The sequence below is a fragment of the Apodemus sylvaticus genome, chromosome 18, assembly GCF_947179515.1.
Source record: "Apodemus sylvaticus chromosome 18, mApoSyl1.1, whole genome shotgun sequence".
Lineage (NCBI taxonomy): Eukaryota > Metazoa > Chordata > Mammalia > Rodentia > Muridae > Apodemus > Apodemus sylvaticus.
In genome coordinates this window covers 68180879-68207926 of record NC_067489.1, presented here as the reverse complement: position 1 = coordinate 68207926, position 27048 = coordinate 68180879, and the positions used below count along the sequence as shown (strand labels likewise).

The 27048-nt window shown below is 39.9% G+C and overlaps 1 protein-coding gene across 1 annotated transcript; it reads right to left on the bottom strand.

Moving 5' to 3' along the window:
- Positions 1-1770: 1770 nt before the first annotated feature.
- On the bottom strand, positions 1771-26665 carry LOC127668502 (STAM-binding protein-like). The gene is made up of 6 exons (XM_052162138.1): positions 26653-26665; positions 10094-10218; positions 9206-9343; positions 5023-5135; positions 3898-3997; positions 1771-1827 (listed from the first exon to the last, which is right to left on the bottom strand). Exons 1-6 carry the CDS (start codon positions 26663-26665, stop codon positions 1771-1773), a joined length of 546 nt encoding a protein of 181 aa, XP_052018098.1.
- Positions 26666-27048: the final 383 nt, after the last annotated feature.

Genomic DNA, 27048 nt, shown 5'->3' with positions numbered 1-27048 from the left:
TGTTTTTGTTTTTGTTTTTAAATGTTACATGTCCCTTGGCTTCCAGGGACAAGGACCTTAGCACCATGCCTGACAAGCAGAGTTTGATCATGGAATCTAACATAGTAGTAGAAAATACCTGATGCCTTCAAGTGCTCCTGAACTTGAGAGAACCTCTAGCATATGTTCTCTAGAAGCAAAACAATAAACACATATACAGAAACACACACACAGAGAGAGAGAGACAGAGACAGAGACAGAGAATAAATGTACATTTAAAGGAGACATGATAGTTGAAGAGATTTTTCTTTTTAAATTGGATTCTGTGCAATTTGAGGGAAAAATCAATGTGTTGTGATTAGCTTCACTTCTGAACAGTGCCAAAGTCAGAAGCATTGAATAGAATAGTTGACCACCCACAGGTCATAGTGAGCTTCTTTCTGCCAGCATGCCACCAGCAGCGAGTTTGTCCTGCCATCTCTTGTTGAGGACAGTATCTTTGTGTGAAGTGGATGCAAGTACTAATCTCATTGATCAGGTCATTAAGCATTCAGGGAAATCACATGCTGTAGGAACCATGTTCAGGCAAGCACATTACTCTGTGTAGGCCAGACAGATTTCCCTGGTGTATTGTCTTGTGTTTTGTGGCAAGATTGTTGAATCAGTAGTATATCCATCAGGACAACTTGGTTGTCGGACTGGACAAACTGGAGCAGGTGACATGGTGTATGAGGAGTGGAGAAAGTCTTCCTCATCTTATTTATGTTCTATAAATGTGATAAATTGCACAGGGCTTTAGTCATCTTCTCTTGTCTTCCAGGGTTTGAGAGGTGGTCACTTTGTTACCAAAGTTCTTTTCACATCTGTGATGAACTGAAGATTCAATATGAAGTGAACATCACAGAACAAAGTCAGCACTTTAATAGTATAAGCCTGAAACCGCATCCTCAAAGGTTCTTCAGGGAGCCTAGCAGAAACACACATCCCTAGGATATTTTCTGGAAAATACATCTTTTTCAGTTTTCCATGATGTTGCAGTACCAGACTATAGTAATCTCATGTAGGGAGACATCACATCATGCCGTTTGTACTAGAAACTGAATACCGGTGGTCGACTCATGTCAGATTAAAGTCAATCCAAAAGCAACGAAGTTTCTATTGAGTCAGAAAATTCTCTTTAGTCTTCATTAATCCATTTCTCTCAGAGCAACATTCTGAGTAGATGAAAAATGTAGGCTGATGTCTGGGACCTTTGAGGGGATTCCCTTCTGCAGTTGGTTAGCGAGTCTTGGAATTATAATCTGTCCCACATCTACCCTGTGACAGATGACGCAGACCAGTTTTGGGTGTACTGAATCCTTATATACAATATATGCTCATGGTTCATGGCCAAAAATATTGTCTTAACCTCTTAATAAATATGTTTTATAACAAAATCAATTTCTAATTGTTATGAACTCCTAATACACTATCCTAACTTTAAATAAACCTCATATAGAAAAAATACGTTTTCTTTTGGCCACCAAGTATAACCATCCAGACTGGTACACATACATGATGTAGATTAAACATTCAAGAGATAGAAGCAACTTGTATAACACATTGAACATAACAGATATGTATACCATCCTACATACATGCATATAACACATTCATATGTATAAAACACTCAGAGGGAGAGAAACATACATGTGCACAAGTCCTCATGCATACACACACGTACACACACACACACACACATACACACACACACACATACACACTCACAACTGAAGGTGTTTGGGATTTGACTCATCTCAAATCTGTGACAGTCACCATGATGTTCCGGGTGTTGACATGACTGCAGTCCTGCAATTGGAGAAAAGGAAATGTGGATAAGTCATGGTAAGCTTCAATTTTGAAACAACTTATACTCTTTATATTATAGCAAAGGAAAGTCTCATGTGATCTAGTCTACACCATATATCCTAGAGAGCACAGAAGAATCTTGGTGTTAAACTCCTGACACCTGCTCTCCAGTGCTGTATTATAGGAAAGGAGCACTTTGGCAGATTCCAGAAGTGGAAATGCTGGGAACTGAATAGAGGGCCTAAAGTTTAAAACACAAGCAATCTCACTGCATAGCCCTGTCCCAATCCTCTAATGTAAAAAGCTAACTGTAGAGCAATAATTGTCATCTTAGAGGTGAGATTATCTTGTTGGTGGCAGCTATGGGAAAGGGTCTGGGACCCAGTACTCCTCCCTAGTTCTCCTCATGATCAGAGTCAGTGTGTCACCATATATCTTGGCACATATTTTCCAGAGTCACTTGCAAAATATTGCCTTATTAAAAGGATCAGTAAGTCCAGTGTATTATTGGAGTCATTGTATAAATCAGATGATAAAAGTTATCTAATAGTCTTTGAGGGATGCTTAAATATGGCATACAAAAACATGAGGAGTAATCAGTCTGACTCAGTTTGGCTACATAGTGTCAGATAGCTTTAAACTCATGATTCACCTGCTATAGCTGTCCTGCTGCTGGCTTTGTCGGTATGCTTTACATTGGCCAGAAATAGAAAGTGTTGTTACAACTTGGAACCTTGGCATTAGATTTCTAGGCATCTTTTTCTTTTTTATAATCATGCAATCTCTTTCAACTTTGCAATACTTAACATTGTTATATTACAAGACAGAGCTATGTAGTTTAGAATACATCTGTTCGGATCTTCTTCCTCCCATCTGACTGAAAAATGTTCTCTGCTTTTGAACCATGAGAGTACTCAACTGGGAACAATGGAGATGATAAAATGTGTAACAGAATCCACTGATCTTATACAGAAGCAGGCACTGCACAATCACCTGACTCCAGATCTAGGGCATCTGACAAACTCTTCTCAGCACTACAGGTACTGAACCCACAGATAACAGGCTTAAATTGAAAATGGTATCTGCTTTCACAAGTCTACACAATGATGGTACAGAAAGAAACATAGAAATATACATGTTTTACAAAAAATCTTAAATTTTATTAGGTCTTAATTGTTTGTTATAATCAAGAGTATAATGATATATATATACATACACATGTATTATGACACATATAAAGCACACATACACAGAGAGACAGAGACAGAAAGACAGACTGACTCTTGGAATTAGCAGTCTGATATAGGATCTTAGATTACTTTGGATCTCTGTGACTGAATTTCTGGTTCTTATATATTTTATGGGACAGGTTCTAGTCCTTTCACTATGTTGCTACATTTCCTTTGAATCTAAACTCAATGGAAGAGCCCTGGCTGATATGCAATAAAGTGAAAGAATCTTGCTATCTGGGGCTGATCTGACACACAAAGATCTGATCAAACTAAGTGTGTGACCAGAGAAAATAAAATGGGAGAAGAAACTACCTCCCTAGAGAGTTAGAACCATACTCTTCCAGACAAAATTACTGGTCAAAATTTGCATAATTAACCTATCTTGCATATTTTTCATTTGCATTCAGATCACTGACTGCGAGTTAGTTAATGACATTGATAAAGCATTAAATAAGCTAATGTATGTAATACTTTGTTCTTTTCCTCATGTTACTGGGGATGGAATTCAGAGCCTCAAGCATGCTGCTCTCACACTCTGACCCTGAAGTACATTCAAGTTTTGCTTCCTTAATCTTATCTTGATGTTATTAGTTACCCCAGATATCAGGTTTGAGGGACAGAAAGGACTAGCATCTCAGAGACAGTCAATGACTAGATTTCAAATATGAGAAAACTTCTATCCACTGATACCTGAATCCTAGATATTTGGTTATTGTGAATTGTTAAGAAGAGGGTGGTGAAGATGAACTGCCAGGAGGGTAAGGAAAAAATGATGAACCCAATCAGCACTGTGTCCTGCTGAAAACACGCCCTTGATTACTTGTACAAAGATACATACACAGAAGAGAGCTGTGTCCTGTCTGTGGGCATGAAACCCTCTCCGTGGACAATCGGATATTTCTTGTAGTCCAGTAGGTGTCAGGGTGAAAATTCCAATTCTGAAATGAGAAAAGGCAGACACAGTTGCACACATTTGCCTCCAAGTCCTAGTTTCCTCTGTCTCTCTTTTCTACCTTTCTTTCTACCATTTTCTTTTGTTTGTTTTCTTTTACTCATTTCTCTTTTTTTCTTAGATGTCTTTTTTCATAGATGTCTCTCCCTCTTTCTCTTTTACCGTCTCATCTCTCTCAAAACCTCCTATCTCTCTTCTCATCTTCTTTGCACAGTGTTTCCCTTCTATTTTAGTAACTGCGGAGTATGTCTGCCTATTGTAATTGATTATGGTCCACGCTGTCCTCCTCCTAGACCTTGACATCCATGTCCTAGTTTTAATTATGCACTAGTTTCTTATTGTTTCTCCTTTCTTTTTTCTTTGATGTCTTTCCCCCTGATCTTCCATCTATACTTTCTTATTCATTCATTCATTCATTCATTCATTTATTCACTTTCCTTCCTTTTGTCATATATAAGCATCTCTGTCTCTCTCTCTCTCTGGATCCCTTTCTTGCACGATAATCTAAGTGGGCAGAGGAAGTCAACAGTAGAAATATGTAGGAAGAACAATGTAGCAATGAGTTAGGTCTGTTTAAACCAATAAATTTGAGGGAGAAGGGACAAAATTCTAAAACCAGAGCAATCTTATTCCTGTAGCACATCAAGTGTACAAAAATATTATAAAAGAAAGCAGGATGACTCATTGCTTGCCCAATACTACCTCTCCTGAAGAATTCAGAATAACACAGAATTGGGAAATAAAAGACATAAAACTCTTATAAAGTGTTTTCTGTGGAATTTCTTCAATCTCTGCCTCTTGAGTAAATTACTTGAGAGGTTGTCTTAGAAAACCAGCAGTGGTGTCATCTTATCTTTTAAGAGTGGCTGGTGATCATTAGAATATGCACCTTAAAGGAAGGCTTTCATAGCAATCAATTAAGACATTCTGTACATAGACAATTTTTAAATAGTTTGGAGCCATTGACAATTTTGTAATTCTAAATTCCAGACTTGAATCTCACATACTTACTGTTTATACTTGGGAGCACACACCACAGCTATGGATTCAGGGAGCATCGTTTGGTATGCAAAATGTGTGTGTAGATCTACACTTGACAAAAAGGCTGTCTGGGTTGGATGGGTCTGAGAAGACAAAAGAAGTCAAGAATTGTAAGTTAGCCCAGTCAGCTATGCTTGATCCACCAGGGAAGGGAACAATCTGTTCTCTCCTGTGATTTCCAAAATCTCTCCATGCAAACCCACATCTGTCATGTGGAAAAGGAAAATTGAACCATCTGCCTTGTCCTGCAAATTATAAAATTCAAAATAAACTGAGGAAAGAGAAAATTATTTGAAATGTAAATAAGTAATATATCTAATGAAAAATACAGTAAAGGCGCTATGGGCATGGCCAAGTGCCTGCTTAGCATGCATAATGAAACATCATAAACTAAAAAAAAGTTTTCTCATTTACTGTCTCTTTGTTTTCAATTTTGTGAATGGGCACCATGACCAATGCAAGACTTATATAGAACACTATTTAATCAGGGCTCCCTTACAGGTCCAGAACTTCAGTCCATTATCATCATAGCAGATAGCATGGCATCATCCTGGCAAACATGGTGCCAGATGAGCAGAGAGTTCTACATCTTGTTTGAAAAGCAAACAGGAACATAAAATCTCACAGGAAGGAAGAAGGGTTTCAGAGTTCATGCCCAAAGTGACACACTTCCTCCAAGAATGAGAATCCTACTCCAACAAGGCCATATCCTCTAATAGTGTCACTTCCTTTTGATCATCCATGCCTACATAAACCTGATGTCTAGACAGTAACTATTTCAAGTTTTGTCTTTCACGTTTAACCCATTTCTGCTTCCTTCCTGTCAACAGCACACTGATTAATTCATCATTTTTTTCTGATGACTACTTCAACAATCTCTCTGGGAATGCAGCTGTTGACATTGAATCCTTCCTCTGAGACCCATGGGATTTCTCCCTATGTGAAGAGGATCTACTACACTCCTTCTGATGTGGTACTGTACTACTCACACGATCATACTCTTTCCTTTACTTCCCTTCCATTCTCACTGGGTCACCATATGTAACTACCCATCAGACAAATACATGCATGAGTCCCCACTTACAGATAGTAATCTTACAGAGAGTAATGGTTGCAACCCAGTTAAAAAAGTTACATTTCTGCCCAATGAAGGCGAAGTACTACTAGAATTGAGGAGGTTCATACATAAAATGGAGGAAGACATGGTGAGATCAAGAGAGGTTTCAATTTCAGAGGAAGGAAATGAGAAATTTGGAGCAGGCTTTTTGCAGATTTTCATTTCTAAGTTGTCTATGCATATAGATGCCTCCACCTTGAGCCATTTAACAACGCTATTTATGTATGTACACTCACAACTAAGCTGTAACTTATTTTTTCCTTTTTTATTCAATATATTTTTATTTACATTTCAAATGATTTTCCCTTTTCTGGACCCCCACTCCCCAGAAGTCCCATAAGCCCCTTTCACTCCCCCTGTTCTCCCACCCTCCCCTTCCCACTTCCCTGCTCTGGTTTTGCCCTATACTGCTACATTGAGTCTTTCCAGAACCAGGGGCCACTCCTCCGTTCTTTTTGTACCTCATTTCATGTGGATTATGTTTTTGGTATTCCAGTTTTCTAGGTTAATATCCACTTATTAGTGAGTGAATACCATGATTGATCATTTGAGACTGGCTTACTTCACTTAGTGTATGATGTTCTCCAGCTCCATTCATTTGCCTAAGAATTTCATGAATTCATTGTTTCTAATGGCTGAATAGTACTCCATTGTGTATATACCACATTTTTTGCATCCATTCTTCTGCTGAGGAATACCTGGGTTCTTTCCAGTTTCTGGCTATTATAAATAGGGCTGCTATGAATATAGTGGAGCTTGTATCCTTATTACATGGTGGGGAATCCTCTGGGTATATGCCCAGGAGAGGGTATAGCAGAATCTTCCGGAAGTGATGTGCCCAGTTTTCTGAGGAACTGCCCAACTGATTTCCAGAGTGGTTGTACCAATTTGCAACCCCAACTCTTTTTACATATGTATACTCACAGCTATGCTATAATTTAAAACATCAAGCCTTTGACAACTAAAGTGAAATCAAAGAAAAATTGAAGAAAACAACAAACAAGAAGATACCATGTCCAAACCATCTCTCAGGTCCTACATGTCAGTAATCTGCTAACCCATTTCCTAAGAGCAGCTTTCTCACTTCAAATTCCCCTAGATTCTAGGTCCTAGATGTCTGCTTCAGTATGACCGTTATGACAGACTCCACATTGACCAATTCCTAATCAAGTGACTTCTTGTTTTGAGGCACAATATTACAGTTCACTCAAGTTGGCACCAAATTCCCTACCTATAAGTCTTATTGTCCCGAATGCTGGGAGTCCAGGAGTGTGACAGTACACCCAGATTTTATGACATTATTGAACATTGCAATCTCTGTCCACCATGACTTAGAAAGCATTAAGTCAATATCCTCAGAACTCCAGCAGGTCAAATCCTGAAGTCATTCTTCCTGCATCCCTGTTATGCGGCTTCTGAGAACATCCTATCCAGTTCTCCTTCACCCTTGTTTCTTCTTCATCCCTATACACCCTGCTTTTCTCATTAGACATTCACCTAATCTGCCAGGGAATTGTTTCTCTTGCAGCCAGTTCTCCCTATTTACCAGGTTCATGAGCCACCTGCATGTGGCTCAGGTCCCTCTCTAGGCTTCTCACAACATCCTCCCAATGTTGATGCAGTTGGAATATCTAACATGTGCCTTCAATTCCAAACAGTATAACTGAACCCTGCTGTCAAGGTCTGTCCTCTTCTGCAACCCTATTCATGTTTATGAGAGGAGCACTTCTAACTCCATGAGCCCAATTGAAATCCTGCCCAGTCTGACTCCTCAGCCTCTACCCCTATTGCCTGGGTATCTGAATTACCCTGATCCCTCCTACACACACAAACAAGACTATCACCTTCTTATCCTCATTCCATGGTATAAGCTCCCAAACCACACCTGACATTCCCTTCCCAAGGAGCCCTTCAACTCCTTAATTTTAACTTCTGTAGTATGGTGTTGGTTACATCATTCTTTTGCTCAGAATAGTCCAGAGTTTTCTCTTTACTCCAAATCACTCTCTATTTTTACATCCCATCCTAGACAAGGTATGCCAGGGTTCTCTTTGGTTATATATGTGAAGATCAGGCATCCATTTCCAAAACAAACTGCAAATCCTAGCCAACAGAAATGCTCACTGATATAGGATCTCAGTGTATCTCTCTCCAATGCTATCCCCTCTCCCATAAATATTTTGGGCTCCTCCTCCCAAGTCATCATGTCACTTTACATGTGACAGCTCTTCCTCTGCAACCCTCACTGTCCTATATTTCTCACCTGAAGTATATTGTGCACTTTGTCTCATGTGACCTGGTGCTCATTTTATGTGTGATTTCCCTTTTGAGTCCCAAGCCACAAAAGGCCAATATCAGTTGGCCATAATATATTGTTGAATTTGGCACAGCAGGAAGAATGTATACAATTGGAATGAAGAGCATCAGCACTTCCCAAGGTCTGACTAGAAGTTTTTGATCTCACAAAAAACACAAATAATGCTCCTTCTTGGGGCTTATATTCGTTGTTAGAATAAATTCAATAGTTTTGTGAACTTCAGTCTTTGAAAATAACAGAATCATCCAAGGGACTCTCTCGGCAAGTAAATGTGTTTTCTTGAAAGTCCAAACAAGTCCAGAGATGTTCAAACACTTCAAAATCTTGCATGTAAGATAATTTCAGTGTACACAAAGGAAGTACTTCTTCATAAATAAAAACCACAATCATTAGAACAGACACTCTTGGCTTACTTAAGTTTCTACACCTTTTAGGTATATGGTCTATATACATTTTCTCATATATCCTGGCAAGCTACCATTCTCCACGCAGATTAACATGAATTTGAAAGTTTGAACAATTACTCCTGGTAAACATAAAATACAAAGAACTGTAAAAGTGCCAGGAAATGCTCCTTTGATTTGAACTGCACACTATTGATTATATATGCTAAGAGCCGATGATCTGGAATGAATTGACTCTGTGCACAGCAAGTTTTAGGTAGGCTGTTTCGAAGAAACAGAAAAGGAACCCTCATTACCAGAGGTCCTTTTGCTTACATGTATCCATCCTAATGTAATAAGTCCCAGTCCTTCTTGAATAAAGAAGAGATCCTCCTCATGCTTTGCACAGCAATAATCTGGGCCTCCTTCCTGGACAGGAATGAGGATATGGCTGATGTGATACTCCTCCCCAACCTGCCAGGAGAAAACAACTTGTTACAACTCTTGGAGGTCTCAGACCCATTCTTTCTCACACACAATAGGCCCCAGACCAGAAAGTGCATGAATCTCATTTTTCTTTCTCCCTTTGTGGTTTCAAATTCTTGGCTACTCTTGTGCTTTGCTGAGATACAGTTAAAAAGGAACAGATGTTGAGTAGAAATGTAGATGTCCAGCTTGACACCTCCTGGGCTTAGAGTCTTTCCAGTAGCAGCCAGTAGGATTGCTCAGGAGTCCAGAGATGCCTAGGAAACTAGTGCTCAAAAGCTTACCAGAGTAGCTACTCAGACCAGGACCTAAAAGCCATTGATTTCTGGTTACAACTAGGCAACTTGTCTGTTTCCGGGACTTATGCCTGGCTACCTGCATTTCTGCTTTCTGTCTGCATTCTTTTACCTGTAGGTAATATAGAACTTTGACGCTGAGGCTCATTTGAACTTGCAAGAAGATTGCAGCCTCAGTTTGCCAGTGCCTGGAATTTCTGGCACTAGCCCCCATCTAGAATGAACATTTCTATCTATAGCATTGAACCACGTTGTTCATTTCAAAAGACTCTCTAAAGCAACCAAATACAAAGTCATCCAATACAAGATGGCCAGCCTTGTCACCCATAGTTCCTCTTGGAAGGTGATGTGTATGGATAGAGACCCTAGATATGTTCCCTGAGAGTCATGTAAAGTCAAGGGGAAAACAACAGGCTCAAATCAGAAGTGTTTATATCTTTACCAGGGCTCCACATAGAACACCACATGTCTCTATTTTTTTCTTGGTGTTCATTCCTGCTGCAGTGAGGAATTTATCGCACAAATCATGAGGGAGGACCACCTGGCGCAGGCCTCTGCCCTTCTCAACTGTAATGGAAAAGAGAGAAAAGTATGAGGAGACAGGGCCTGGTATCCCTGAGGAGAACTCAAGCCTATCACCCTAGGAAAGTAATGCAAAGTCATTGAGATTCTTTTCTTCATCCCCCTCCTCATGATAGGCAGGGAGTTTTACTCCAAGCTCTGGTTACTGGTGTCTGAGAGAAGGGGCCATGGGCTTTACTGTCTGCTTAAGTGGATGGAGCAATATTTTTGGATGTGACTCTGAGCTGATATAAAATTTCTCTGTGAAAGTCTTCATTGGACAAAGTCATCTCCTTGGTTCTTCATTCATATCTCCAGATTTTTTGGCATTTAGGCTCTGAAGTCTAGACTTGTATTTTCCTGTGTCCACCTGAATGTTGCCTTAGACCTTGATTCACACAAATGACTTACAATCTGTGACATCCTGGCATGCATTGAGTCAAACTACACTTATTCTATAGAATCCATCTTGAAGAAGCCAGCTGTGGTTATGCTCAATCATATGGAGCATTTATGCTAGATCTGTGAGGCTGTGAATAAGTCCTTCAGGTCATAAGAGGACGCAGAGAGCACAAATATATACACAGTTTCTTATCTCATGGTCAGACTACCACAATCTGTCCACAATCTTGCAATGTTTAAGGACGAGGGAGACCCATGGGGTCTCTAAACTGGAGGGAAAGCTCAGAAATTTTTTAACAACATCTGACAGATACATATGGAAATATTGCTCTGTCTCCACATGCTGACAAGACAGTCAGGTTGTCAAGACAGATAAAAGCAGCACTCATCTCATGAGGTTCTGTTACCACAGCATAGCCAGCAGATCCATGGAAGCAGAAGACTGAGCACATGGCAGGAGATTCAGGATTCCGTGTGGGTCCCAGTGTTCCAGACTTGAGGCACCTGTCCAGCACCTCTGCCTTACCTTACTGGTGAGCTTCAGTCTCACTCCTGTTTTCCTGACCCAGATGCAATTTGAACAACTTCTACACAAGGCTTGTCCAAGTAAGAAAACGATGATGACTCACCTGGACATTCTAAGGTGCCAGTTTCTGCAGCCTCCTTGGCAGCTGGTGATGTTGTTTGAGCTGCTTCATCACAGGCTTCCTTTGCTGAAGGCACCACTGTTGGGCTGAAAGTTCCAGTTGTTACTGAATAAGGCTGAGCTTCCTTTGATGAAATTGGTGCTCCAGCGCCCACCTCCCACCTTGCTTATTTTTCTTGAGAACCATACCGTTTTAGAAAAGGAAAGGAAGCCCATTTTGAAATTCCTGTTCTGGTCTTCCTTTTTTTTTCCAAGAATGATGCCTTCTTGGACAGTTCTTCTTCCTTCTTCTTCTGTAGGAAAGGAAAAGAATTTAGGCCACTACTTCAAATTTTGGAAGAAACGTCTTTTCAGCCCAGATATGAGCAAAGTGTAGTTCCGTTAAAGTCTGACATTTGAGCCTAGGGCCAGTATCCCTGGTGTTTTGGAAAATCCATTCTTCTACCTTACGCTTTTCCTGTTTATAATAAAGTTAGGTTTCAGTCTTCTTAGTATGCCATGACATTGTGTGTGTGTGTGTGTATGTGTGTGTGTGTGTGTGTGTGTGCATGTTCATGTGTGTTGATTGGATTACAGAGGGAGCCCTGTCATTGACTCACACTTCAAAGACACTGCACAAGACAGTCCTGGGATCAGACTGTGTAGATGTCACACAGTCCTCCTATATCCATGCTTCTCCTCACACTGACCTTTTCTGTCAAGTAAACAAGATGTTCTTCAGTGTATTCATTAATCAGGTCTCTCTTTAGCTCCTCAGCCCTTACAAAAATCTGTTTTGTTGTCTGCAATACAAAACCAAAATGTATAATTAGAACAGTGCTAATGTCAGAAAAGAGAGAAAGAAAAGAAGATGGCAAGGGCAGCAGTATCTCGTGCATGTCTTGAACGCAATTCCCAGCCATTCCCTCTATACAGAATTCCTGAAACAGCGTTGCCCCCCCTTCCTTCTAGTGTCATCATCTGTGTCTTTTTGGTGAGCAACTGTGTTCTGCTTTGGAGATTTTTGGTCAGCCACATTGAGAATGAAAACCTACCTTGAGGATATTTGATTTTTTATAAATCTTCAGAATCTCTTTGTACTTTTTATCTGCCGGGAGCTTTTCCACATAGAGTCTAAAGGAATAGAGCAGAGAGACTAAGCTGCGCAGAGAAATTAAAATGTCTAAATGAGTCCCTGAGGAATCTTGGACTCTGTAGTCACTGCTTTAGAAGTTACTGGTATTTAATAAGGCACACCCTGAGATCCCACATCAATTTCCATTACTTAGACTGGAGAAAAACTATCAAAATTCTTCCATGATACTGGCACATTCAGCAAACATTAGTTGTCAATAAGCATAGTTAAAGTGATACAGTGCCAGTTGGTCATTTCAACACCCAGGAGGCACCAGATAGACCCACAATCCTTGAGGAAACAGGTTGTACTCCTGGACTTCATACTAGGAAATAAACACAGTGGTCTGAGTCTTTCATTCCCACTATTAATCTTTGCTGACATAGCACTTTTGTTTATTGCTTCCTGGGAGTGTACCACCTTACCTCAGACATCACTAGGTAATGAGAGGAGATACTGAGGGTGCTCAGTTCTAGGTGGTGATGTTCGCTGGGTACCTAGTCTCATGATGCACTGAAAGATGCTAGTAAACTGCTTCAACCCTTATGTCTGTCCAAGATTCAAGATTCACTGCCTTGTCAAAAACTCTTCTTGAGAAGAGGATATGACCAGAAACTCAGTCTGGGAAGCTGATGTATGGGAGAACTTGTGACTTTTTGGTAAGAGAGATTTGTTATTGGAGAAGGGAAGAAATGAGAGTAGATTTTTTATGATCTCAAGAGAATGCCTTCATTTTACAGGAAACCACCAGTGGAAAACCAAGAGAAACCCTGTTGTAGTATTTGTACAACAAGGGGAATGCAATCTGTGGTACCTCAACTCATCTGTAAATCTAAGCTCTCTAGTTGTGGAACAGTAATTGATGTACCTACTAAACATTCAGTCTTCTGAAGATCAATGAAATCATGTCCAGAAAACCCCTCCCTATACTACATATATATATATATATATATATATATATATATATATATATATATATATATATGGCACACCCTGATATATATATATATATATATATATATAGATATAGATATAGATATAGATATAGATATATAGATATATAGATATATAGATATAGATATAGATATAGATATAGATATAGATATAGATATAGATATAGATATAGATATAGATATAGATATAGATATAGATATATCTCAGGGTGTGCCTTATTAAATACCAGTAACTTCTAAAGGATATATAAGGATATATATATATATCCTTATATTCTGTTTCACAAAATTTAAGGCCAACTAGGATTGGTGAGACTTTTCCATCTTCCCCTTACTAAAGTCAAAGCACCCTTGTCACTGAGGCTGTAAGAACTATTTCATGGTGACAGCTTTACAATCTGTTTTTCACTCTTCTTATGCAATACAATGAATAGTTTGAAGAAATCCCTATGGATGGATAACCACACTGAAGCTAGGTAGTCAACAATCCTCTGGTGACTATGAAGCTACAGGAATGCCTACCTCTCTCCTATAGAACTCAATAAGCGTGGCCACCCATCAGAGACAAATCTGTGACTCTTTACATCAGGGGAGATTTGAAAATCAAAAATAGCTATCAGTTCAGATACACACTGATTTTCAGCCCTCTTTTCTTCCACTATGAGCTGGACCTTGTGTGCCATTATATTTCCTTATTTATAACACCACCACCTTTGTTCCTCATATCTTTGAATCACAAGAAAAAGTCTGTGTGGGCAGTTCCAGAAATCTGATGAAAAGATAACATCCTCAAGTTCTATAGCTGTCAACAAAGAAGAAAACCCTGAATAAAACAGCAGAGTGAGCAAAAAAACGAGTTCCAGAAAAGGAGTAGAAACTGCAGGTTCTCACGTGAGGTACTTGTGGTAGAGCACAAAGGCTGCTTCCTTTTGTCCACATTGATCAAGGTCAGCTGCCATTTTATAGAAGTTTTTGCTCAGGCTCATATAAAATGCCAATGAAACATTCTTGTTTATTTCAATGTTCTGCCCAAGAGCACTTAACAGTTGGAACCGCTCTTGGGGAAGAAGAGTGGCATTATCATGCCTGGCGATGTTCTAAGACAAAAAAGAAAAGTCAGGAAACATCAAAACACTTTGTCTGGCATGCTGGCATTTCAGCTCTCTAGCACATTCATGTCTTTGCCCACACACACACACACACACACACACACACATATATACACACGCAATTGTATATGTATATCTGTGTCAGATTCACAAACCTCTCTCCCTGAAGAAATTAGAGTGAATAGAACACCCCTTGTGTCAATTCAGTTTCATACATTTAGTGAATAATCCCACCTTGGGATTTCCTATTATGCTAGTAAAATGGTAGATTTGGGATTAGGGATGCCTGTTCCCATTGAAAAACATATTGCAAAGGAGCTCTGAGGGAATGTTCAACTTAAGTAGCCGGCTTACAAATAGGTTATTTATTGAAATCAGGACCAGAAGACTTCACATAGCTGTGAGTGGTTGTGTACACATAGGAGGGTTATGCATTTGCATGATCATGAGGAATGAAAACTAAATTCCTGATGGTTTTTTTTGGAGATTTTTATTCTATAAGCAATTGTTTGCTATTTGTTTGCAAACATTTTTGGCGTGAATGGTTTTTTTTTAATTTATTGATATATTTATTTACATTTCAAATGATTTCCCCTTTTCTGGACCCCCACTCCCCAAAAGTCCCATCAGTCCCCTTCCCTCCCCCTGTTTTCCCACCCAACCCTTCCCACTTCCCTGTTCTTATTTTGCTCTATACTGCTTCACTGAGTCTTTTCAGAACAAGGGGCCACTCCTCCGTTCTTCTTGTACCTCATTTGATGTGTGGATTATGTTTTGGGTATTCCAGTTTTCTAGGTTAATATCCACTTATTAGTGAGTGCATACCATGATTCATCTTTTGAGTCTGGGTTACCTCACTTATTATGATGTTCTCCAGCTCCATCCATTTGCCTAAGAATTTCATGAATTCATTGTTTCTAATGGCTGAATAGTACTCCATTGTGTAGATATACCACATTTTTTGCATCCACTCTTCTGTTGAGGGATACCTGGGTTCTTTCCAACTACTGGCAATTATAAATAGGGCTACTATGAACATAGTGGAACATGTATCCTTATTACATGCTGGAGAATCTTTTGGGTATATGCCCAGGAGTGGTATAGCAGGATCTTCTGGAAGTGAGGTGCCCAGTTTTCGGAGGAACCGCCAGACTGATTTCCAGAGTGGTTGTAGCAATTTACAACCACACCAGCAGTGGAGGAGTGTTCCTCTTTCTCCACATTCTCCCCAACAACTGCTGTTCCCTGAACTTTTAATCTTAGCCATTCTGACTGGTGTAAGGTGAAATCTCAGGGTTGTTTTGATTTGCATTTCCCTAATGACTAATGAAGTTGAGCATTTTTTAAGATGTTTCTCTGCCATCCGAAGTTCTTCAGGTGAGAATTCTTTGTTTAACTCTGTACCCCATTTTTTAATAGGGTTGTTCGGTTTTCTGGAGTCTAACTTCTTGAGTTCTTTATATATATTGGATATTAGCCCTCTATCTAATGTAGGATTTGTGAAGATCTTTTCCCAACTTGTTGGTTGCTGATTTGTCCTTTTGATGGTGTCCTTTGCCTTACAGAAACTTTGTAATTTTATGAGGTCCCATTTGTCAATTCTTGATCTTAGAGCATATGCTATTGGTGTTCTGTTCAGAAACTTTCTCCCTGTATGGATGTCCTCAAGGGTCTTCCCCAGTTTCTTTTCTATTAGCTTCAGAGTGTCTGGCTTTATGTGGAGGTCCTTGATCCATTTGGATTTGAGCTTAGTACAAGGAGACAAGGATGGATCAATTTGCATTCTTCTGAATGCTGACATCCAGTTGAACCAGCACCATTTGTTGAAAAGGCTATGTTTTTTCCATTGAATGTTTTCAGCCCCTTTGTCGAGGATCAAGTGGCCATAGGTGTGTGGGTTCATTTCTGGATCTTCAATCCTGTTCCATTGATCTGCCTGCCTGTCACTGTACCAATACCATGCAGTTTTTAACACTATTGCTCTGTAGTATTGCTTGAGGTCAGGGATACTGATTCCCCCAGAATTTCTTTTGTTGCTGAGAATAGTTTTACCTATCCTGGCTTTTTTTGTTATTCCAGATGAATTTGATAATTGCTCTTTCTAACTCTGTGAAGAATTGAGTTGGGATTTTGATGGGTATTGCATTGAATCTGTATATTGCTTTTGACAAAATGGCCATTTTACCTATATTGATCCTGCCGATCCATGAGCATGGGAGGTTTTCCCATTTTTTGAGGTCTTCTTCCATTTCCTTCTTCAGAGTCTTGAAGTTCTTGTCATACAGATCTTTCACATGTTTGGTAAGAGTCACCCCAAGGTACTTTATACAGTTTGTGGCTATTGTGAAGGGGGTCATTTCCCTAATTTCTTTCTCAACCTGCTTATCCTTTGAGTATAGGAAGGCCACTGATTTGCTTGAGTTGATTTTATAACCTGCCACTTTGCTGAAGTTGTTTATCAAGGAGTTCTCTAGTGGAGTTTTTTGGGTCACTTAGGTAGACTATCTCAGACTCTTTTACACTCTCTAGTTCAGAGGAACTGCACACTCAGAAAGTTGTCCTTTTATTTTTATATGACTCATCAGAAATTGCACAAAATCACATTAAGTTATATTTTCCACTCACTTTGTGGCAAACGACATGATTTCTCCTATATACCCACGATTATATACCTATTCAATGATCCCAGGTCCTTGTCCCCTGCTTTCTGCTGGATTTCCCACAGGGAGGGAGTGTGTAACTGAGACTTCTGAGTTCACTTTCTACATAGTTCTCTTTTACACAACCTCCTGAACTGTTCAATTCATGTATTGCCAACTCTCCTTGTCTCTTTCATACAATTGATTTTTTTTTACCTTTTTTCCTTAATTGTTTTTAGTTATTTTATTTACATTACAATTGTTATCCTCTTTCCTAGTTTCCCCTCCAAAACTCCCTATCCCATCTTCCCTCCTCCTGCTACCCAACCCTTCAACACCCACTTCCCTGTCCTGCCATTCCCCTACACTGGAGCATCCAGACATAGACTAACAGACTGGATAAGGAAACAGGACCCTACATTTTGCTGCATACAGGAATCACACCTAAATGTCAAAGACAAAAACTACCTTAGAGTAAAAGGTTGGAAGACAATTTTACAAGCCAATGGTCTCGGGGAAACGAGCCAGAGTAGCCATTCTAATATCAGATAAATTTGACTTTCAACCTAAAGTCATCAAAAGAGACACCGAGGGACACTTCTTGCTGGTCAAAGGAAAAATCCACCAAGAAGAACTTTCAATTCTGAACATCTATGCTCCAAATGCAAGGGCACCCTCATTCATAAAAGAAACTTTACTAAAGCTCAAAGCACACATTGCACCTAACACAATAATTGTGTGGGCCTTCAACATTCCACTCTCCTCAATGGACCGATCAGGAAAACAGAAACTAAACAGGGACACAGTAAAACTAATTGAAGCTTTGGACCAATTGGATTTGACTGATATTTATAGAACATTTCACCCTAAAGCAAGTTCCTGATGTTTAAGAGGCTCAGAAATTAAGATGAGAATCTTCAGTAGGCCATACAGGCTTTGGGAACTCTGATCACCTTGGACCATAGCATTGTACAAGGCTATCTTGGGTTAGAGTGTTTGAGAGCAGTATTCAATATAGTGTAATGACTAACTGGACAGAGCATTGACCTATTTTCTCTGATCCCAGTGGCAATATAAAGAAAAATTGATATATGAGGAGTTGGGTGAAAACATTTGAGAATTACTAGCCAAACACAGAAAAAAGACATTGAGATTTTAAATTTGCCTCAAAGAATTCCATGCAAATTACCTTTATTTGTAACTGTGCTGAGACCAAACTTGTTGTTCCTATACACGAAGATTCGTCATTGCCTAGACTCTGTTGGTCTGAGTGCCTAGGGTTCAGGAGGTTCCCACCTGTCACAAGATGAACAATAAGTTAGGAAAGGAGATACTTTGTTCTCTGTGAATTAATGTTATATTACATTAATATATGCATTGCTAAAAAAACCACTGCACCATAGTAAGTCAATCTCCATTGAAAATTCCTGGTAATCCCCTACAATGCTGCATAAAGTCATTCCAGGACCAGGGTTCTCTCCTTCTTCTCCTAGTTTCTTCTTGGGAATGATTTTATATGTGACAGGACAGAGAAGTGGGAGGGGGTTGATTGGGGAACAGTCAAATGCAAGAGGGCTTATGGGATTATGCTGAGGGGCAAACAGGGAAAGGGAAAATCATATATAATATAAACAAAGAATATAGAAAATAACAAAAGAGAAAATTCCTATAGATGATAAGTTTCAATTTATTTCAATTAAAATTGTAAGTGTATTATTCTGCAATTTGGGTTGTGTCTACCATCCTGCTTCAGTCACTTAATTGTAGGATTAAAAGCTTGTATCTCCATGGCTCCCAAGTGCTCAGGTGGCATGTCTTCACAAGTTGTGCTGGCACTGGCACTTCTTTTAAAGATTTTGCCTGGAGGATTACAGCAGGTAATATAGTTTCTTTGTGTCCTAGACATGACACACAGTCACATTTTCTGTCCTGAAATTTCCATTCAAACCATAAAGATCTGGTCCATGAGGGTTATACTCTGAGTCCCCAGTAGGACACAGCTGCTAATCCTGGCAGGCCAGACAGGACAACCCTTTCCATAGAGGGTTGGCAGATGTGGCAGCCAGTTTCCCTCCCATCACAACACTGCTACTGAAGAGCACTGCAGTTCAAAGGTTAATGTGGAAACTGAGTGCAGGATGGCTAACACAATGAGACATCTTGGCTTTGAGTGTTCCTGTGAACACCCCAGCTCTCTGTCTGCTTCTCTGGAAGACCTCTCATGAACTACCTGGGTGTGTTATCTACACTGTTCTCTCCTATGCACTCTACCTCTAGGTGGGCTCAGAGCCCAGCCTGTTAGTTTTGCTACTATGGAATGTGAAGATACTTATAGTGAAAGATGGAATGCTCTCTCCAAAATCATGAGCTCAGATATATCAGAGCCAAAACTAACACTAGGGCACCAGATTCTAGTTCAGTACATTCCCTATGCTTCCACACTTTCTGGACTTCTCAAAATATATGGGGATATCAGCTAAAGAAATGTGTAGATTTCTTTCCTTTCCAGACATTTTAAGGTTTGTAATATGAGCAAAGTTTGGGAATATAGGTTTGTCCTTATCATAAGGACTCCAAATTGATTCAGGTGTTGATTGGCTAGTAGGTAGAATAGTATCATGAAATTGGTAGTGATGTCCAAAATTATAAGAAGGGACAATTCATACTGCTCAAAGGAAAAGTCTTCCAAGATGAACTCTCAATTCTGAACATATATGCTCTGAACATAAGGGCACCCACATTCATAAAAGCAACTTTAATAAAGCTCAAAGCACACATTGCACCCCACACGATACTAGTGGGAGATTTTAGCACCCCACTGCAAAAAATGATCAAATCATGGAATCAGAAACTAAACAGAGATACTGTGAAACTAACTGAAGTTATAGACCAACTGGATGTAACAGATATTTATAGAACATTCCACCATAAAGCAAAAGAATTTACCTTCTCAGCACCTCATGGTACCTTATCCAAAATTGACCATATAATTGGTTACAAAGCAGGTCTCAACAGATATAGAAATATTGAAATTATTCCATGTATCTTATCAGATCACCCTGGCCTAAGGCTGGTCTTAAGCTCAAACAACAGCAATGGAAAACACACATATACATGGACTTTGAACAATGCTCTTCTCAATGATAGCTTGGTCAAGGAAGAAATAAAGAAATTAAAGACATTTTAGAATTCAATGAAAACGAAGACACATCATACCAAAATTTATGAGACACAATGAAAGCAGTGCTAAGAGGAAAACTCATAGCTCTAAGTGCCTCCAAAAAGGGAATGGAGAGAGCTTACACTAACAGCTTGACAGCACACTTGAAGGCTCTAGAACAAAAGGAAGCAAATACCCCCAAGAGGAGTAGACTGCAGGAAATAATCAAACTTAGATCCAAAATCAACCAAGCAGAAGTAAAAAGAGCTATACAAAGAATCAACAAAACAAGGATCTGGTTCTTTGAGAAAATCAAGATAGATAAACCCTTAGCCAGACTAACCAGGGGGCATGGAGACAGTATCCAAATTAATAAAATCAGAAATGATTAGGGAGACATAACAAGAGCTGTGGAAATTCAAAAAAAATCATCAGATCCTAGTACGAGAGTTTATACTCAACAAAGTTTGAAAACCTCGATGAAATGGATAGCTTTCAAGATACATACCAGGTGTCAATGTCAAAACAGGATCAGATAAACCATATAAATAGTCCCATAAGCCCTGAAGAAATAGAAGCAGTCATGAATAGTTTCCCTTCAAAAAAAGGCCCAGGACCAGATGGGTTTAGAGGGGAAGTCTATCAGATCTTCAAAGAAGAGTTAATTCTGATACTCTTCAAACGTTTTCACGAAATAGAAACTCAAGAAGCACTACTGAACTCATTCTATGAAGCCACAATCACACTTATACCTAAACCAAACCAAAAATACTGAACAACACCCTGACCAACCGAATCCAAGAATGCATCAGAAGTATATAATTCACCATGATCAGGTAGGCTTCATCCCAGTGAGGCAGGGATGGTTCAACATATAGAAATCCGTCGTTCTAATTTACTACATTAACAACCCAAAGGAAAAAAAAACAATGATTATTTCATTAGATGCTGAAAAGGCTTTTGACAAAATTCAGCATCCCTTCATGATAAAAGACTTGGAGAGATCGGGAATCCAAAGCCCATACCTAAACATAGTGAAAGCAATATACTGCATACTGAAGAATTGAAGACCCAGCAAAGAATCCACACACCTCTAGTCACTTGATATTTGACAAAGGAGCTAAAAACATCCAGTGGAAAAAAGACAGCATTTAAAAAAAATGGTGCTGGATCAACTGGAGGCCTGCATGCAGAAAAATGCAAATTGACCCATTCTAACTAATCAACATCAAACTAAATGGAGAGAAACTTAAAACAATCAGACTAAAATTGGGGACCAGACAAGGCTGCCCACTCTTTCCCTATCTATTCATCATAGTACTTGAGGTCCTAGCCAAAGCAATCAGGCAGCAAAAAGAGGTCAAAGGTATACAAATTGGAAAGGAAGAAGTCAAAGTATCAATATTTGCTGATGATATGATAGTATACTTAAGCAACTCCAAGACTTCCACCAGAGAACTCCTAAAGCTGATAAACAACTTCAGCAAAGTGGCTGGATATAAAATTAACTCAAACAAATCAGTAGCCTTCCTCTACTCAAAGGATAAACAAGATGAGACAGAAATTAGGGAAATGACATCCTTCACAATAGTACCAAATAATATTTCACACCTAGGTGTGAACCTGACGAAGCAAGTGAAGTGTCTATATGAGAAGAACTTTAAGCCTCTGAAGAAAGAAATCGAAGAAAGTCTCAGAAGATGGAAAGATCTCCCATGTTCATGGATTGGCAGGATCAATATAGTAAAAATGGCCATCTTGCCGAAAGCAATCCACAGATTCAATGCAATCCTCATCAAAATTCCAAATCAGTTCTTCATAAATCTAGAAAGAGCAACTCACAAATTCATCTGGAATAACAAAAAAACCAGGATAGCAAAAATTATTCTTCACAAAAAAAGATATTCTGGGGAAATCACCATCCCTGACCTCAAGCGCTACTACAGAGCAATAGTGATAAAAAATGTTTGGTATTGGTATGCAGACAGACAGGAAGATCAATGGAATAGAATTGAAGACCCAGAAAAGAATCCACACACCTATGGTCACTTGATATTTGACAAAGGAGCTAAAAAACATCCAGTGGAAAAAAGAGAGCATTTAAAAAAAATGGTGCTGGATCAACTGGAGGTCTGCATGCAGAAAAATGCAAATGGACCCATTCTTATCTCCTTGTCCAAAGCTCAAATCCAAGTGGATCTACAGATAAATCCAAGGATCTACAGATAAAATCAGACACACTGAAGCTTATAGAGAAGAAGTGGTGACAAACCTTGAACACATGGTCACAGGGGCAAAGTTTCTGAGCAGAACACCAATGGCTTATGCTCTAAGAACAAGAATCAACAAATGGGACCTCATAAAACTGCAAAGCTTCTGTAAGGCAAAGGACACAGTCAATAGGACAAAATGGCAACCAAAAAATTGGGAAAAGATCTTTACTAACCCTGCATCGATAGAGGGCTAATATCCATGTATACAAAGAATTGAAGACTCCAGAGAATCAAATGACCCTATTAAAAAATTGGGTACAGAGCTAAACAGGGAATTCTCAACTGAGGAAACTCAAATGACTCTAAAGCACCTAAAGAAATGTTCAGCATCCTTAGCTATCAGGGAAATGCAAATCAAAACAACCCTGGGATTACACCTTACACCAGTCAGAATGGCTAAGATGAAAAGCTCTGGGGTCAGCAGATGCTGGATAGGATGTGGAGAAAGAAGAACACTTCTCCATTGTTGGTGGGATTGCAAGCTGGTAAAACCACTCTGGAAATTAGTTTGGTGATTCCTCAGAAAATTAAACATAGTACTATCTGAGGACCCAGCTATACCACTCTTGGTTGTGTACCCAGAAGATGCTCCTACATGTAATATGGACACATGCTCCACTATATTCTTAGCAGTTTTATTTATAATAGCCAGAACCTAGATAGAACCCTGATGCCCCTCAACAGAGGAATGGATACAGAAAATGTGGTATATATACACAATGGAGTACTATTCAGCCATTAGAAACAATGAGTTCATGAAATTCTTAGGCAAATGGATGGAACTAGAACGTGTCACCCTGAGCAAGGTAACCCAGTCACAAGAACACACATGGTATGCACTCACTAATTAGCTGTTGCTAGTCCAAAGCTCAGAAGAAACAATTTACAATTCACCTAGCACAGGAAGCTCAAGAAGTAGGAGGGCTTAACTGAGGGTGCTACGGTTCCTCTGAAAAAGGGAACATAATACTCACAGGAGCAATAAGGGAGACAAGACATTGAAGTAAAGGCCACCCAGAGACTGCCCTACCTGGGGATTCATCCTATAAACAGTCACCAAACCCCGACACGATGACAAGAAGTATGTATAAAAGGAGCATGCCGTGGCTGTCTCCAGAGGGACCCTGCCAGAGCCCTACTAATACAAAGGCAGAAACTAGCAACCAACTATTGGACTGGGCGTGGGGTGTCCAATGCAGGATCTGGAGGAGCTGAAGGGGTTTACACCCCAGGGGAAGAACAATGACTTCAGCCACCCAGACACCCCAAGACTCCCAGGGACTGAACCATCAACCAAGGGGTACATATGGTTCCAGGCAAAAATGTGGCATAGGAATGCGTTGTTGGGCATCAGTTGCAGGAGTGGTCTTTGGTCAGGTAAAGGCTCAATAGAGGCCCCCAAAAGGGAAACCGACAGAGGTGGGGAGGAGGTGGAAGTGTGTCAGGTAGAGGGGCATATACATGGAGGCAGTGGGTGGGAGGAGGGGTTGGGAATCTTTGGGGAGGGAGCTTTTGGGAGGGTAGAAATTGGGAAAGGTTTTATCATCCACAGTGTAAATGAAGAAGATACTCAATTAAAAAAAGAAATTGAATTTGAGCTGATTCATGCTTGAAACCTTTACCCTTATGTCCTTGTTTCTTTGTTATAGGAACATACTCTGTTGGCTACTGAAACAGAAACAAATACCAACTCAGCCACAAACCCCTTGACCTACAATATTTTCTGTTGAAAGTCTGTTATTCAGTCTCATTGGCCAGTTATACCTGCCAGATATGCTAGGGCAGTGGTGTCAGAGAACCTCTAGGAATAATATAAAAATTTCTGATTTGACTTAAGGCCCAATTAATGAGACAGAATATATACAAGACACTGATTATGTGACAAAAACATAGAGTCTAGATGGCCAGAGATCTAGTTTAAAATCAAATCCTACTGGTCTAAAAAATTAAATAAAAGAAACAATCTAGCAGTCCAAGTCTTCTAATCCCACTGATCAATGCCCTATTCAGCCATTATAAGAAAAGATTCCTTCTGCAGCAAGTGTGAACATAGTGTCCAATACCAAGATATTATGGAGGAAGAGAGAGAGAGAGGGAGAGAGAGAGAGAGAGAGAGAGAGAGAGAGAGAGAGAGAGAGAGAGAGAGAGACAGAGAGAGAGGTAAAGAGAGAGGCAGACAGACACAGTGACAGAACCATCAACCCAGGGACTGAACCATCAACCAAGGGGTACATATGGTTCCAGGCAAAAATGTGGCATAGGAATGTGTTGTTGGGCATCAGTTGCAGGAGTGGTCTTTGGTCAGGTAAAGGCTCAATAGACGCCCCCAAAAGGGAAACCGACAGAGGTGGGGAGGAGGTGGAAGTGTGTCAGGTAGAGGGGCATATACATGGATGCAGTGGGTGGGAGGAGGGGTTGGTAATCTTTGTGGAGGGAGCTTTTGGGGAGCACAGTACAAACAGAGCAACAGAAACAGAGAGAAACAGACAGAGACAGGGAATGAAAGACACAGAACTATGTGATGTGTCTCCATCAATCCCCCTACCAGTCCCATTCATATATCAGGGAACTGTGCAGAATAGGAGGACAAAATAATGTCAAAGCAGACAGAATGAAGGAAAAGAAGAACAGAGCCCTCCAATTGATCTGAGCAGAGCTAGCATGAACTGGGAGAAGCAGAAAGCACTGGGCCTACACAGATCCTTTGCAGGACATCTGCAAAAATATGTAGCTTCCTTTTTTCTTTTTTTTGTCTAGATAGTGTTTCTCTGTATATCCCAGGCTCCCATAGAACTCACTCTGTAGACCAGGCTGGCCTCCAACTGGGAAATCCACTTTTATTTGCCTCCCAAGTAATGGGATTAAAAGTGTGTGCCACCACTGCCTGCTTCTCTGCAAAACCTCCCATGAGCTACCTGGGTCCTTCCTCTATACTGTGCTCCCTTAAGCACACTGCATCTACTTGTGCTCACAGGTCAGCCTGTTCGTTTTGCTGCTATAGAATGTGAAGATCCTTATAATGGAAGAGGAAATGCTCTGTCCAAAATCATAATCTCAGATATATCAGAGCCAAAACTGACACTAGGTCACCAGATTCTAATTCAGTACATTCCCCATGCTTCAACACTGTTTGGACTTCTCAAAATATGGGCATATCAGCTAAAGAAATATTCCCATTTCTTTCCATACAATGCATTGTAAGGTTTGTAATGTGAACACAGTTGGGGAAACAGGTTTGTCCTTATCATAAGGACCTCAACATGGTTCATATTTTGATTGGCTAGTAGGTAGAATAGTATCATGAAACTGTACTGGTAGCTCTGGTCCAAGAATTCCTGGTTGGGGAGACACAGTCTTATTGTGATATACAACCAAGTCTTTATTGATTCCTGTCTTATTTTTGTAGCTTTATAATTCCTTGTGGTTACAAAGATTATACTGTGTCTAGTAAGGTAAATGAGTATAAAGCTCGGAAATTCAATTTAGCTTGATCCCTAATACTAAATAGAATCTAGATTACCACGATGACTACAGCTGAAAGTCAGAGTAAAACAAAATCCCTAGCACAGTCCCACCCATTTGGCACCTGTCAACCACAAGTGCTCAGAAAAATTTCTATTTCATTGTAATAATAATTTGACTTTATAGCCAGAGATTGCCTATAATTCATCATTCTTTCTAGAATGGGTATAAACTAGCATCAATACCTCTCCCTATGCCACCTGTGTGCTAGAATTTTACTCTTGAACCCAGACATTGCACTAAGATTTGGTTCTACAATATATGCATAGAATGCTTATTTTCTAATTGTAAAGCATCATCAGTGTTTAGGGACTCAGAAGATGATAAACATGAAAGGTGTTTTTCCTGATAAGCTGGCCCTCCTAGTAACATCCTGTGCCAGACTAGGGTTCCTTCCGGATCTCTTGACCTTTATGTTCATTAAATCACAAGCAGAAGACTGATCACATGGCAGGAGATTCAGGATTCTCTGTGGGGTCCAGTGTTCCTGACTTGACCTGTCCAGCAACTCTGCCTTAAATTACTGGTGAGCTTCAGTCTCAATCCTGTTTTCCTGAGCCAGGTGCAATTGGAACCACTTCTACACAAGGCTTGTCCTAGTGAGAAACCTGTGGTGACTCACCTGGCCTGTTCATGGTGACTCACCTGGCCTGTTCAAGGTGCCACCTTCTGGGGCCTCCTTGGCAGCTGGTGATGTTGGTGGAGCTGCTTCATCGCAGACTTTCTTTCCTGAAGGCACCACTGTTGGACTGAAGGTTCCATTTGTTACTGAATAAGGCTGAGCTTCCTTTGATGAAATTGGTCCTCCAGAGCCCTCCTCCCCACCTTGTTTATTTTTCTTGAGAACCATACCATTTTTGAAAAGGAAAGGAAGCCCATTTTGAAAGTCTTGTTCTGATCTTTTGTTTTTCCTCCAAGAATGATGCCTTCTTGGACAGTTCTTCTTCTTTCTTCTGCAGGAAAGGAAAAGAATTTAGGCCACTACTTCAAATTTTGGAAGAAAGGTCTTTTCAGCCCA

Excerpts from the sequence above, each read along its gene's own strand:
- LOC127668502 (XM_052162138.1), bottom strand. Across the intron at positions 5,136-9,205 it reads TTACATTAGGATGGATACAT|ACCCATCCAACCCAGACAGC; the intron begins GTAAGCAAAAGG and ends TTGTCTTCTCAG. Across the intron at positions 1,828-3,897 it reads AGGACACAGCTCTCTTCTGT|GACTGCAGTCATGTCAACAC; the intron begins GTATGTATCTTT and ends CTCCAATTGCAG.